Source organism: Crocuta crocuta, unplaced genomic scaffold (genome assembly GCF_008692635.1).
Source record: "Crocuta crocuta isolate KB4526 unplaced genomic scaffold, BGI_CrCroc_1.0 scaffold246, whole genome shotgun sequence".
Classification (NCBI taxonomy): domain Eukaryota; kingdom Metazoa; phylum Chordata; class Mammalia; order Carnivora; family Hyaenidae; genus Crocuta; species Crocuta crocuta.
In genome coordinates this window covers 4512171-4526041 of record NW_027531902.1, presented here as the reverse complement: position 1 = coordinate 4526041, position 13871 = coordinate 4512171, and the positions used below count along the sequence as shown (strand labels likewise).

General features: G+C 40.2%; 1 protein-coding gene across 1 annotated transcript in view; it reads right to left on the bottom strand.

The window, feature by feature from the left end:
* The window catches only part of HADHA (hydroxyacyl-CoA dehydrogenase trifunctional multienzyme complex subunit alpha), a 48495-nt gene that overhangs the window by 14584 nt on the left and 20040 nt on the right, over positions 1-13871 (bottom strand). Inside the window, exons 8-11 of the mRNA XM_077774189.1 lie at positions 6877-6999; positions 6293-6411; positions 3816-3872; positions 2079-2188 (exon numbers count right to left, since the gene is read on the bottom strand). Of these exons, the coding sequence (XP_077630315.1) occupies positions 2079-2188; positions 3816-3872; positions 6293-6411; positions 6877-6999 (409 nt within the window). The remainder of the gene's footprint in view (positions 1-2078; positions 2189-3815; positions 3873-6292; positions 6412-6876; positions 7000-13871) is intronic.

Here is a 13871-nt window from a genome sequence, read left to right as displayed (position 1 = left end):
TCAGTTCTTCACGGTTCTTCATCAAATTCTGTTCAACCTAGTCTGCCTTGGGTACCCTGTAATGATTTCCTAATTAATTCCTCATTTCTAAGATGATGTTACCTTTTTCCCTCAATTTGTTTCCCTCAATTTGTTTCCCAAGTTAGGTCAACTTTTATACCACTCTGTTTCTGTCCATTTAGTTCTAAGTTTTTGAATGTCTTTAAAAACTTTTTTTAATGTTTGTTTATTTTTGAGAGAGTGAGTGACCATGAGCAGGGGAGGGGCAGAGAGAGAGGGAGACAGAATCTGAAGTGGGTTCCAGGCTCTGAGCTGTCAGCAGGATTTTGACGTGGGGCTCAAACTCACAAACTGCGAGATCATGACCTCAGCCAAAGTTGGATGCTCAACCGACTGAGCCACCCAGGGGCTCCTAAGTTTTTGAATTTCTGATTCAAGGTGATTTTTTCTTATCTGCAAATCCTTATTTAAGGATATTTAAGTCCAGTTTTGAGGTATTCTGTTATAGTTTTCTTCTGTATTATGGTGGTTTTGGGGGGGAGAATTTTTATAAGCTTAAGTATTTGGATTCTCATTTTCTTATTTTTTCCTATATGAGATTCATGTGGATGCTGACTGTCTTCTTTGTGTATTTGGCATAACACCTTTCCAGATGGTATATGCTACCTGCATATGACAGCAAAAAGTATATGCAGATGGGCGTCTGAATATATGAGTCATACTCATATATTTTGGACTACCTCATTAGGTTTCCTGTTTTTCTTTTCTTTTAATGTTTATTTTTGTGAGACACAGAGCATGAGCAGGGGAGGGGCAGAGAGAGAGGAAGACACAGAATCTGAAGCAGGCTCTAGGCTCTGAGCTGTCAGCATAGAGCCCTATGTGGGGCTCAAACTTAACAAACCATGAGATCATGACCTGAGCCAAAGTCAGACACTTACGGACTGAGTTATCCAGGTGCCCTAGATTAGAGGCCTGTTTCATGCACTGTAGGGTGTTTAGTAGCATCCCTGACCTCTGGCATCATTAGATGCCAATAGCAGCTGTGACAACCAATAATGTTTCCAGACATCATCAAATGATCCTGGGGGGCAAAATCACCCAGGATGGGAACCACTGACCTAGAAAGTGAGTTTAGGAGCATTATTAAATTTTTTTAAATGTTTATTTTTGAAAGACAGAGTGATACATACAGAGCGTGAGCAGGGGAGAGAGAGGAGACACAGAATCTGAAGCAGGCTCCAGGCTTTGAGCTGTCAGCACAGAGCCCGACACAGGGCTCAAACCCAACAAACCATGAGATCATGACCTGAGCCAAAGTTGGATGCTTAATTGACTGAGCCACCCAGGTGCCCTGGAGCATTTAAATTTAAAATGCCGAAGAGCTACTGGGCCAGCACAGCACTGAAAGTCTTGCTGAAAATAATAGACATGAATCAAGCAAGTAGAATCTTAAATGTTTAGGCCGTAAGGTAGATGAAGGACAAGCCTTTTTTTTTTTTTTAATTTTTTAATGTTTTTATTTATTTCTGCATGAGAGAGAGACAGCGTGAGCAGGGGAGGGTCAGAGAGAGAGAGGGAGACACAGAATCTGAAACAGGCTGTAGGCTCTGAGCTAGCTGTCAGCACAGAGCCTGATGCGGGGCTTGAACCCACGAACCGCGAGATCATGACCTGAGCCGAAGTCAGATGCCCAACCAACTGAGCCACCGAGGTGCCCCAAATGACAAGCCTTTAACAATCTGAATGAGGCTTTTTTTTTTAATGAGGAAAGTATGAGTTTCCAGAGATGGTATCTCAAGTCACAGGGAGAGACAAGATCATTAAACAATGCATAGTGTGTTTGGTTTGGGAACAGGGGACATAAACCAGACTTCCAGGCGACAGTAATAGTGAGAAAAGCAAGCCTCTGTAGGAGCCCTTAGAGGGGTCTGGAGAAAACTCAGCTCAGGCAGCACTTTGAAAGTCAAAAAGTTCTTATTAGGAAAAGGGATCTAATGTGCTCAGGATAGAGGGGCATAGGGAAGACCAAAGGTCTAAATCAAGCTCTGTAGTTCCCTAGGTGGCGTTTAACTTACTTCACGTCCTTCTGCGGAGTTCCAAATTTATTCTTCTTACACAGGACCTGACCATGATAAAGTCCCATCAAGGCCTTTGATTCTTTGGTCATTGCAAGCTCTCCAAATTTCTGAAAAGTAACAGAGGACAAGAAAAGGTGGAACTTCACAGTCTCAGTGACGGGGGTTCTTTCAGTCAGGTTTCTCTGCAGAGCAGAGGTAACACATGCGAAGCCTTGGGTGGTCGGGGGTGCGCTGGTGCCTTCTCACATGCGGCACTTTCCGGCTACTGTTGTGAAAAGGGTGCGGGGTACACCTGAGCTCTCAGGTTACATACACCAGAGGCGGTGGCAAGCAACCTTTTCCATGGAACTGGAGTGTCAGGGCCAAAACGGACCTTCAGAGTCATCTCAGACAACCCTCTCATTTTAAGGGCTGGAAAGAGGAGGCCCAGAGAAATTAAGCGACCACGCCACCTAAAGTGAGAAAAATGGAACTCCCATCCAGGAGGTAGGACTCCCAACTCTGGTCTGCCCCACATGACACCTGCCACTTTGAAAAGTTCCCTAATGCATATGGAGAGCAAGTCTCAGCATGAGACTTAGAGTCTGGGTTTGACAGAACCAGGTTTGAATCCTGACTCTGCCATTTCCCAATTGTGAAACTTTCTTTATCCTTAAAATGGGGAAAACAACAGTTATTTTACAGTATTGCTGGAATTAAATGAGAACGCCAGTAAAGTGACTAGGGTGTTAATGTCAGCTATCATCATCATCAATATTACTAGAATTAACTGGTAGGGTTACAAATAGCCTTTCAAAGGAGGAATCTCCCTAATAAAGCTGTTTTCATGTCCCAATAGAACATGAAACAATGTTCTACTAATCTTGACACAGTAGAGTCTATTCAACACACCAGTGATTTTCAAAATGTGGGTAGAGATCCATCAGTTGTCATGAATTTGGTGGGTTGTGGAAGTAAAACAGATAGGAAATACTATGTACAATGTACATGGTGAGGGCACCAATTGACCTGGGAAACCTATGCTTCAATTTTTCTGTACATATGTATACATGTACGTGGATTGGAGATAAAAGTCTAAATTAGAGTGTACTGCAATAAGCGACCCAGGACAATAAATGTTTTCTCTTGAACTTGTCCCAAGCTCTTCAGATACCTTTTGTCTTATTATCAAAGAGCAATCCATTCTTCAATGACTGCTTAAAACTTAAAAAACAACCCACACCACTTAAATCTGCAGTATCACCAACTTGTTGGAAAAGTGGGAAGAGGTGAGGCTGGTTTATATGCCCCTCTGTCTTCTTTTAGTGAGTATGCGACATTTCCTCCCACTTTCTAATTCACCAAGAGAGACTGGCCTTCAAAGTCTTACCTCAAGGCCCTAACAAGGAAGAAACACATTTTTCTATCAATGTATTCATTTTATCACAACAAAACAAGCCCAACTCAGAACAAAAACATCTAAGTGAATCATTTTGAAAGGATCTGAACTCTGGCCCTGCTCTTCCTAGTTAAACCCTCATTACTGAGAGGAAGTTCGAATAGCTGGGTCCATCAACGTGTTCTTTAACATCTACTCACTCATTGCGATTAATCAATCCTAAGCAATGATAACCACTGGAAGAAAAAAATTTGGGGTGCGCTTTGGGTACCTTTTCTTTTTTCAGCTTTATATAGAGTTTTAGTTCTTGGCTTTCCTGTATCTAGTAATAAAAAATTGAAAGGAAATAACTTTACCTGAGATTCAGAGAGATAGCCAGCATCATTCCCTTGCTCAATTCCTGTCTTTACCACCTAAAAAATACAGAAAGCGCCTGTTCATTGTTGCAATGGGTTGGCAAGATGTCCAGTAATGCTGAATAAAATTGCTAGTTTGTTAGTATTCAAAGAGTAAGTCAAAAGTCTGGAATTGGAGTACAAAAGCCAGGAGGACTGAGTGGCTGCTTAAGACTGACTTTATTCTCCATCTCCGAGGCCCCTCCTAAAACTAGCATAAAATGCAAGGAAATGAAACAGAAGAAAAGTTGGAGTAGGAAAGGAAGACAGTTTCCAGAGCTCAAACTCTACCTCCTTATCCACTTCTAGACCCTGTTATCTTGTCAGAGAGAGAGGTGCCATCAGAGCTGCCCAAGTCCAAGAAAAGCTTTCCCTTTTCCTTTTAATTACCTTCCCTCCTGCTTAAATTGCTCTTCTAGCCTGTTTTCTGCTCTCCTAACACAGGCACGTCCCCAGAGTTTCCCCCTCAGCCCTTTTCTCCCTCTGTGCATTCTTTTCCAGGCACAGCATCTAGTTTATCACATTACTCATGAACTCTATAGATTCAGCTTACCGTTCTATCCCAAGTACAATGGCAAGTATAAAAGATGAAGAAGTGACCCTGTACTCAACTCACTATAATTTATGGGAATGACCAATTGCTTGAAAAAAAAAAAAGAGGGGCGCCTGGGTGGCTTAGTCGGTTAAGCGTCCGACTTTCGCTTAGGTCATGATCTCGCGGTTCGTGGGTTCGAGCCCCGCGTCGGGCTCTGTGCTGACTGCCAGCTCAGAGCCTGGAGCCTGTTTCAGTCTGTGACTCCCTCTCTCTCTGACCCTCCCCTGCTCACGCTGTCTCTCTCTCTCCTAGAAATAAATAAAAATATTAAAAAAAAAAAAAAAAGAAAAAAAAAGAACCCAAAAACCAAATAAATCAATCTACATTCTTAATTGACTTGTTTGTCTAGACTTCTGTTGCTTGAATTTCCTCAAACATCTAAACTCAACACTTCTAAAATTTAACTCATGATCTCTTCTCTTCGGCAGTTGTTACTGCCTTCATATTTTTACTTTTCAACCTCGCAGTCTTACTTTAACGTCAAGTCTGAGTTACCAAGATTGCTTCCGACTTCAAGTATCTACTTTGTCTCTCCTTCTAACTGTTTATACTTGCTTGTACCATGATCTCTATGATCTATCCAGAACAAAAGTCAAATTTCTAGATTCATTACCTGTCAATCTTCCAAAATCTAGGCTAATTCTGCCTTTTTGCAGACATTTCACTATCCTCCTACAAAAACGATCTCATGAAATATTCCCTGTAGGGCCTCATGCTTTCTGGCTTCTGGAACTTTGCTCAAAATGCCCATCCTACCAGGTTCTACTTTCTCTTCACCTACTCTCTACACATTTTCCAGGGCTCAGGTCAAATTCTATGAGGCTCTTCCTAATCTCTCTGGTTCATAGTGATTGTTCCCTCCTCTGTACATTTAACAACCTTCCTCTTTCCCAATTATCTGGCAGTGATCCCATGCTGGCATCTGATGTCCCTTATACTACAGTTACCTGCCTTACCACATACACATGTCTAATCTCCCCAGCCCAGGCACGGAGATGAATGGGGAAAGGGAATTATGTGTCATATTTCACACATTTTGGTGTCTTTTCCTTAAAATCTATCTGTTGACTGATTTATTCTCCATATTTGAAGTCTTTGATTACATGTTCTCTTAATCTTAGACTTTCTGGATTGAGGACTAAAGAGTTTTAGACAGAAGTTCTTAACCCTGTGAATCATTTCAATTATCCTCCTTGAACTTTTCTTTTCAAAGTTTATTTTGAGAGGGGTGGGGAGAGAGCGAGAGAGAGCGGAGAAACGGCACAGAGAGGGACAGAGAGAGAATCCCAAGCAGGCTCTGCACCACCAGCCCAGAGCCCGATGCAGGGCTCAAAACCATGAATCACGAGATCACGACCTGAGCCGAAATAAAAAATCAGAGGCTTAGCTGACTGAGCCATCCAGGAACCCTCCTTGATCTTTTTCAGAACGTTTCTATATTACATCTTTTTCATAATTATGGCAAAGGAGAAGCCAATGAGATATTTTAGGTACTGACAATGGTTTAGACTGAGGCAGGCCATCAATTTTGTTTCGACTACCTCTTAATTAATGCCCAATCTTTTACTGGCCTTGTTATGCTGATATAACATAGGTTCCTTTCCTGGTTTATAACCGGTAATTAGTTTTAAATTCATTATCCCTGGCACTAATTTTTCCCAAATATGTCAGTTTATGAGTCCTCATAGCTCGCTGTGCTCCTTCTTTATTTTTAGCGAGTACTGCACTAGCAGAATTAAGAACTGTAGTACTAGCACACATGGTTCAGAATGGCAATGAAGGATACTGCTCTATTCAAAGGGAGAAAATATGAGAAATGTGGGAATATGGGGTGAAAACTCACATCGATTATTTTCAGAGGTGCAGGATAAAGGCCTTTGGTCTGTTTTCGTACTTTTTCTTCCACCTTTTTGTAAATCTGTTGCCTGACAAATGGAATGCTCATGGCATACGATATCAATTCTGTAAAAAAAATGCTTTTAGATACTTACTGGAAAAAGCCTAGCCTTGACAGTTCTATAAACTCCATAAACATGCAATAATTGTAGCTATCTGAAAGAACTTCTCTTTACTCTGATATGTAAAATCCAAATTGCAACCTAAGCATTTCTGTACACATGGTTTAAGTAGTTGCTATATGCTAAAGCTGGGCGTTGGGTCCACAGGTGTTTATTACACTATTATGCTATCCACTTTCGTATTAATGCTTAGTATTTTCCAAAATAAAAAGTTTAAAAAAAAAAAATGGCTCTAACCAACCAGGGTAAGGTTTAGGACTCTAGGGGAGAGTTGTTGCACTCCTTAAGGATGGCTCTATGCTTGGAGTAAATAATGCATTTACCTCTTTCTCATTTCAAATTTATAGCAAATAAAAATGAAACTACCTGGAAAGAAACTTTGCCTCTGTTCTTTAATAACAACACTCACTTTCTACTAATCCTTTCTCTCTCTTTAGAGAGATTTTCTTATCAGATAGGTCTTTGGCAAAAGTAACTGCAACTTCTTCTAGATATTCAACTGTCCGTTCCTCTGAAGGTTTTAATCCTGGTCCTGTCGAAATGAACACAACAGATTAGAATGTAAATCAGTTTCAGCACAGCCTTCCAAGTCAGACTAGAGTCATGAACTATGGACTCAAATAAATAAATAAATAAACAAACAAATAAAATACTGAGCAAAGGTGTAACAATGTCCTCTAGATAGAAAACAAGGTCTTAAGCCCTATCAGTCTGGCTTCCAATTCTGAGTTGGGTGTGGAAGGTCTCATTAGGCCTGTATTCTTGCTGCAAAACTGGATAAAAATGAATAAATTGTAAAATCGTATTTGTAAAGGTACTAGAGAATGGTAGAAGCAATGAGGACCACATGAACTCAAAGTCCAGAGAGGGAAAGACACTGTCTGAGGTGAACTGATGACTGCTGGACATTTTCATTTCTGAGGGTATGTTATGCTTTTGGGTGTGGGCTGAAGATCAGAGTTGGCTCGAGCAAAAGGATGCTCTTGGGGGCAAGTGAAACCATCAGTTTTTGGTGGTCATATACAAAAGATCAGAAACTAGAAGAAACCAAATGCAAAGCTAGTCTTCCTCAGGGAACATTCATGGAATTCTATCTAAGGTGGTAGAGGAGGTTGGAAGGGCTGGGTCAAAAAGCTAGAGGGAAATCTCACAGTATCATAAAATTTAGTACCTAAAGTACTTCTATACAGAAAGGGGCATGCTACAAATATGCAACCCATTTTGTACTTTAGGCATCTGCCCAACATTGAACTTGCTTGAAGCAAGAGATTAAAGAGTTAGGCTCAAAAAATTCAAAGACTGTTTCTTTCTTTTTTTTTTTATAGTTTATTGTCAAGTTGGTTTCCATATTTCACCCAGTGCTCATCCCAACAAGTGTCCTCCTCCATGCCCATCATCCCCTTTCCCCTCTCCCCCCACCCCATCTGCCCTCAGTTTGTTCTCAGTATTCAAGAGTCTCTGATGGTTTGCCCCCTTTCCTCTCTCCAACTATTTTTTCCCCTTCCTCTCCCCCATGGTACTCTGTTAAGTTTCCCCTGTTCCACACATGAGTGAAAACATATGGAATCTGTCCTTCTCTGCCTTATTTCACTTAGCATAACACCCCTGAGTTCCATTCACATTGCTATAAATGGCCGGATTTCATTCCTTCTCATTGCCATGTAGTATTCCATTGTATAGATAAACCACATCTTCTTGATCCATTCATCAGTTCATGGACATTTAGGCTCTTTCCATGATCTGGCTATTGTTGAAAGTGCTGCTATAAACAATGTTAGAAAGGCTACTGTAAATTCATGCCATATGTTCCAGAAGGTAGAAGAAAACAGACATAGGAAGAAAAATTGGATACATAAAAGTGAGTCAAATGTTACTTCTAGATACGAAAAACCCAATATCTGAAATGAAAAACACACAGGATAGGACTAATAGATTATACAGTGGGAAGAAAAGACCAGGAAACTTGAATACATGGCGATAGAAAATATATACACTGAAAAAGAAAAACTTCTTCATTTGGGGACAATATCAAGTACTCTAACATACATAAAATTGGAGCCCCATAAAAAGGGTGGCAGGAGATGGGAAAATATTGGAAGAAAAAGCCTAAATTTTCCAATTTAATGAAAACCATAAGCCCACTATCCAAGAAACTGAATGAATCCCATGCCTAAAGAAACATTAAAAAACAAGAGTAACAACGGCAACAATAACAAACCAAGGCACATCACAAATAAATGACTAAAACCAATAATGAAGGGAAAATCTGAGAGCAGCTGGGGGTGTGTGGAGGAAGAGAGACATATTATATACAGAAGAACAAAGATAAAAACAACAGACTTTCTATTAGAAGTTATACAAGTGACATCATAATGTAGAATTATAAAGTACTAAAAGAAAAATGCTAGAAACATGGAATTTTATCACCATCAAGAATATCTTTGAGGGGCACCTGGGTGACTCAGTCAGTTAAGCATCTGACTTCAGCTCAGGTCATGATCTCCTGGTTCAGGAGTCTGAGCCCTGAGTCAGGCTCTGTGATGACAGCTCAGAGCTTGGAGCCTGCTTCAGATTCTATGTCTCCCTCTTTCTCTCTGCTCCTCCCCCACTTGCACTGTCACTTTTGTTCTCTCAAAAATAAAAAAAAAGAATATTTTTGAAAAATGACGTTGAAATAAAGACTTAGTGAAACAAATCAAAAGGTGAGAGCATTCATTGTCAGCAGAACTACTCTACAGAATATGTCAAGTGAAGTTCTTCATGTTGGAATAAAATCAAAGCAGATGGGAACTTGGAGGTACACAAAGAAGAGGGAGCACCAAAAATGGTAAATATGTGGGTAAATATAAAAGACTCCTTTCTCACTTTTAATCTCATTAAAGATAACTATTTAAAGGTTTTTTTTTTTAATGTTTATTGCCTTTCCTTTCCACAAGATACCATGCTAGTTCACTATGTTGATGATATTATCCTAAATGAACCTGGTAAACAGGAAGTACCAACTACTCTAGACATATCCAACTAAGTGAAATTTCTAGGGGTCCAGTGGTTTGGGGCAAGTTGATATCCCTTCTAAGGTGAAGGATAAGTTGTTGCACCTGGACCGTCCTACCACATAAAACGAGGTATAATGCCTACTGGGCCTGGATTTTAGAGGCAATATTGTATTTGGGTGTGCTAGCTACTCTAGCTCCTTTACTGAATAACTCTAAGGCTGCTAGTTTTAAGTGGGCCTAAGAAAAACTATTTGGACCATATGATTAAGATCTGAAGGCACATAAAGTGTCAGTGCTAGATAGAGATGCTGTTTGGAGTCCTTGGGAGGCCCCTACAGGCAAATCACAGTATAGACATTTGGGAATTTGGAGAAAAGCCCTACCATTCTCTGTGAATAACTACTGTCCTAATGAGAAATAGCTTTTGGCTTGCTAGTGGGCCCAAGTGGAGACTCAAAGCTGAACCATGGGCCAGCAAATTACCATGTGACCTGAGCTGCCCATCATGAAATGGATGTTGTCTGGCCCGTTAAACCATAAAGTTTGGGGGCACCTGGGTGGTTCAGTCGGTTAAGTGTCTGACTTCGGCTCAAGTCATGATCTCACAGTTCGTGGGTTCAAGTCCCCCATCAGGCTCTGTGTGAACGCTTGCTCAGAGCCTGGAGCCTGCTTTGGATTCTGTATCTCCTTCTCTCTCTGCCCCTCCCCCAGTCACACTCTGTCTCTGTCTCTCAAAAATAAATAAATAAATGTAAGAAAAAAAAAATACCCATCAAGTTCGATGTGTGCAAGTACTCCATTATCAAATGGAAATGGTATATGTGAAAATGGGCTTGAGCAGACCCTAAAGGCACAAGTTGTATGAGAAAGTGGCCAAAATATCCTTGCTCCTCATTCTCTGTCCCAGTCTGCCCCTATGGCCTCACAGGGAGTTCCTTATGACCAGACAGACGACTGGGGGAGAGAAAACTCAGGCCTGGTTTGTAGACAGCTCTGTGTGATATGCAGACCCCATCCGAGAGTGCAGTGCTGCAGCACTACCGCCCCTTTCCAGGACTATTAATCCTGATTATCAAGGGGGTGTGGGCTGCCACTGCACAATGGGAGTAAGGAAGAGTATGCCTTGAATAGGACAGATCTCTTAAGGGGTCTCTTAGTGCTACAAGGACCTGTAATTAGTGAATGGAAAACTACAACAACTCAATTCATGCAGGACTGCTAGTGGCCCAGACATTCTAAGAATGAAGGTCACCCTACTAGGCAAAGAACCATGACCAACTGTGGTACTTCCTGAGGACAAAAGGAATATGGAATGGGAAGCAGAAATAGGTGGTTATAAACACCTGCTACAGCCACATGACTACTTGTAGAAATTGAGGAGTCCAGCCCCTGGCCAAAAACCTAAGTGTGGTTTTTCAGGCCCAACCACAGGCAATTAGAAAGGCTTTTACTACCCAGGAGGCCTCACTGGGAAAGCTGTCCTTACCACAATAGACTTGGTACACAGCCAATGTATCACAGACTTTAATGGGAGTTGCAGTCAATAACTCAGGTATCTCTTGCTCGCTATGCTCTTTCACATATTTGCATTCTTAGCCCAAGTGCCTCATTTCTGTCTATTTGGGACCTCCAATCAAGGGCCTCAGGTGCCTCTGATGAGGCCTCCTTATTGGGGGAAGAAAGAGAAACCTTAAAGATATTTCTACTCTGAGTCAGTACTTTTCCACTCCTAGTTCTTACCATTTTAAACAGTGAAATCACAACTGAAAAGCGCCCGCCACACACACACACACACACACACACACACAAAAGAGAAGAACACTTATTGGCTAGGAGAGCTGAAATAAGAACGTAAAATGTTGCCTTGTTTGACTTCAGCTGAACATGTGCCCCAGGAGATGTGACATTTTCACCACTCTATATGTGTCTCGTAATGAATGCATAAGCACCATGAGTATTATTCTGGGGTCACAACAGATTTTACTGAGAAAGGAAGTTCACAGATAAGGAACTTGCAAAATACTAAGGTTCAACCATATTCTGATCACAACAGAATTAAACCAAAAATCAGTAACAGAAAGATACCTGAAACATGTGCAATTATTTGGAAATTAGGTAATACACTCCCAAATAACACATGGGTCAAAGAAATCATGAGAAATCTGAAAGTATTCTGATCTTCATGGAAGTGAAAACATAGTACTAAAATATGCAGATAGATACAGCAATGCTAAGACGGAAGTTGACAGCTTTAAATGCTTATGTTAGGGAAAAAAGGCCTAAAATCAATGATCCAAACTTCTACCTTAAGAAACTAGAAAAAGAACAAATTAAACCCAAAAGCAAGCAGAAATGAGATAAGCAAAATCAGTAAAATAGCAAGCAAACAAACAAAAAACAAGAGAAAAACCAATGAAACTAAAAGCTGGTTCTTGATAAATTTCTAGCCAGACTCCTCAAGGAAATAATAGAGAAGACACGAATTATCAATATTAGGAATGAAAGAGTATAAATGACATATATATCATTACAAAGTATAAAGATATTGAAGGAATAATAATGAAGTATTATGAACAACTGCACTGCAACAAATTTGGCAAGTTAAATAAAATGCACAAAATTTTTTTCTTTTTAAAAAAGTTTTTAATTATTTTTTTATTTTTAAGAATGAGACAGAGACAGAGTGTGGGGCGGGGAAGGGTGGAGAGAGAGAGAGAGAGAGAGAGACAGACAGACAGACAGACACAGAATCCAAAGCAGGCTCTTAGGCTCTAAGCTGTTAGCACAGAGCCCAATGCGGGACTCAAACCCACAAGCCATGACATCATGACCTAAGCCAACATCAGACACTTAGCCAACTGAGCCACCCAGGCACCCCTAAAATGGAGAAAATCTTTGAGAAACAAACTACTACAGCTCAATCAAAAACAAAAACAAAAAACTGGAGAACCTCAATAACCCTATATCTATGAAGGGAACTGAATTTGTATATATAAAAAAAACCCTTTCCAACAAAGAAAACTCCAAGTCCACACATTACTTCGTGAATTCAATCAAGTAAAGAAAAAATAATACTAATTCTACAAACATTCCTCCAGAAAATAGAAAAAAAAATTCCAATTCATTTTATGAAGCCAACATTATTCTGATACCAACACCAAGCAAAAATATCACAAGAAAATTACCCTTGAGATCATTAGCTCTCATGACCAGACATAAAAGTCCTTTACAAAATTTTATACAAAGGATAATACCTTATGACCAAGTGAAGTTTATTTCAGGAATGCAATTCTGGTGGAATAACCAAAACTCAGTGTAACTGATATTACTAATAGACTAAAAAAGACAAAATCCACACAACCATCTCATCAGCTGTAGGAAGGGCATTTGACAAAATTCAACATCTATTTTCAGCAAACTATAGGTAAAAGGAAATATCTATAATCTGGTAAAGGGCATATATAAAAAAGCTGTAGCTAACACTATACACCCCACAGCATCAGAGTGAATGTTCTTCCCCTAAGATGGGAACAAGTTAACAGTATCTGTGTTCACCACCTCTACCCAATATTGTACTATAAATTTTAGTCACTACAGTAAGAAAAAAATAATAAATGCCAACCAGATGGGGAAGGAAAAAGCCAAAATGATATAAAATGTCTTTATTTATAGAAAACTTTACTATCTATATAGGAACTCCTTAGAAGTCTACAGAAAAAGCTAATAGAATAAATTTAGCAAAGTCACAGAATTCTCCCCAAATTGATAAGCAACTGACTTTAGCCCAGGCCATGATTTCACAGTTCATGAGCTTGAGGGCCGCATCCGGCTCTGCTGACATCTCAGGGCCTGGAGCCTGCTTCAGATTCTGTGTCCCGCTCACACTGTCTCTCTGTCCCTCAAAAATAAATTTAAAAAACCTTAAAAAAAACACCTCAATAAGAAAAACTCAATCAATGGGCAAAACAGCTCAACAGACACTTTACCAGAAGATATATAGAAGGCAAATAAACACATAAAAGAAACTTAGTACCTCTGGTCATTACAGTAATATAAATTAAAACCCACAATAAAATATTACTACACTTCTATTGGAAGGTCTAAAATTAGAGGCACCTGGCATCCAACTCTTGATTTCAGCTTAGGTCATGATCTAGTGGTTGTGAGACTGAGCCCTGGATTGGGCTCCACATTTACTGTGGAGCCTACTTAAGATTCAGTCTCTCTCACTCTGCCCCTCCCCTGCTTATGCTCACTCTCTCNCTTGCAAAGTGGGTGGTAACTAGAACTCTCATACACTGCTGGTAGGAATGCAAAACGGTATAACCACTTTGAGAAAACAGTTTGACAGTTCCTTAAAAGCTAAACACACACATCATAGGATCCAGCCAATGTACATTTTGGTATT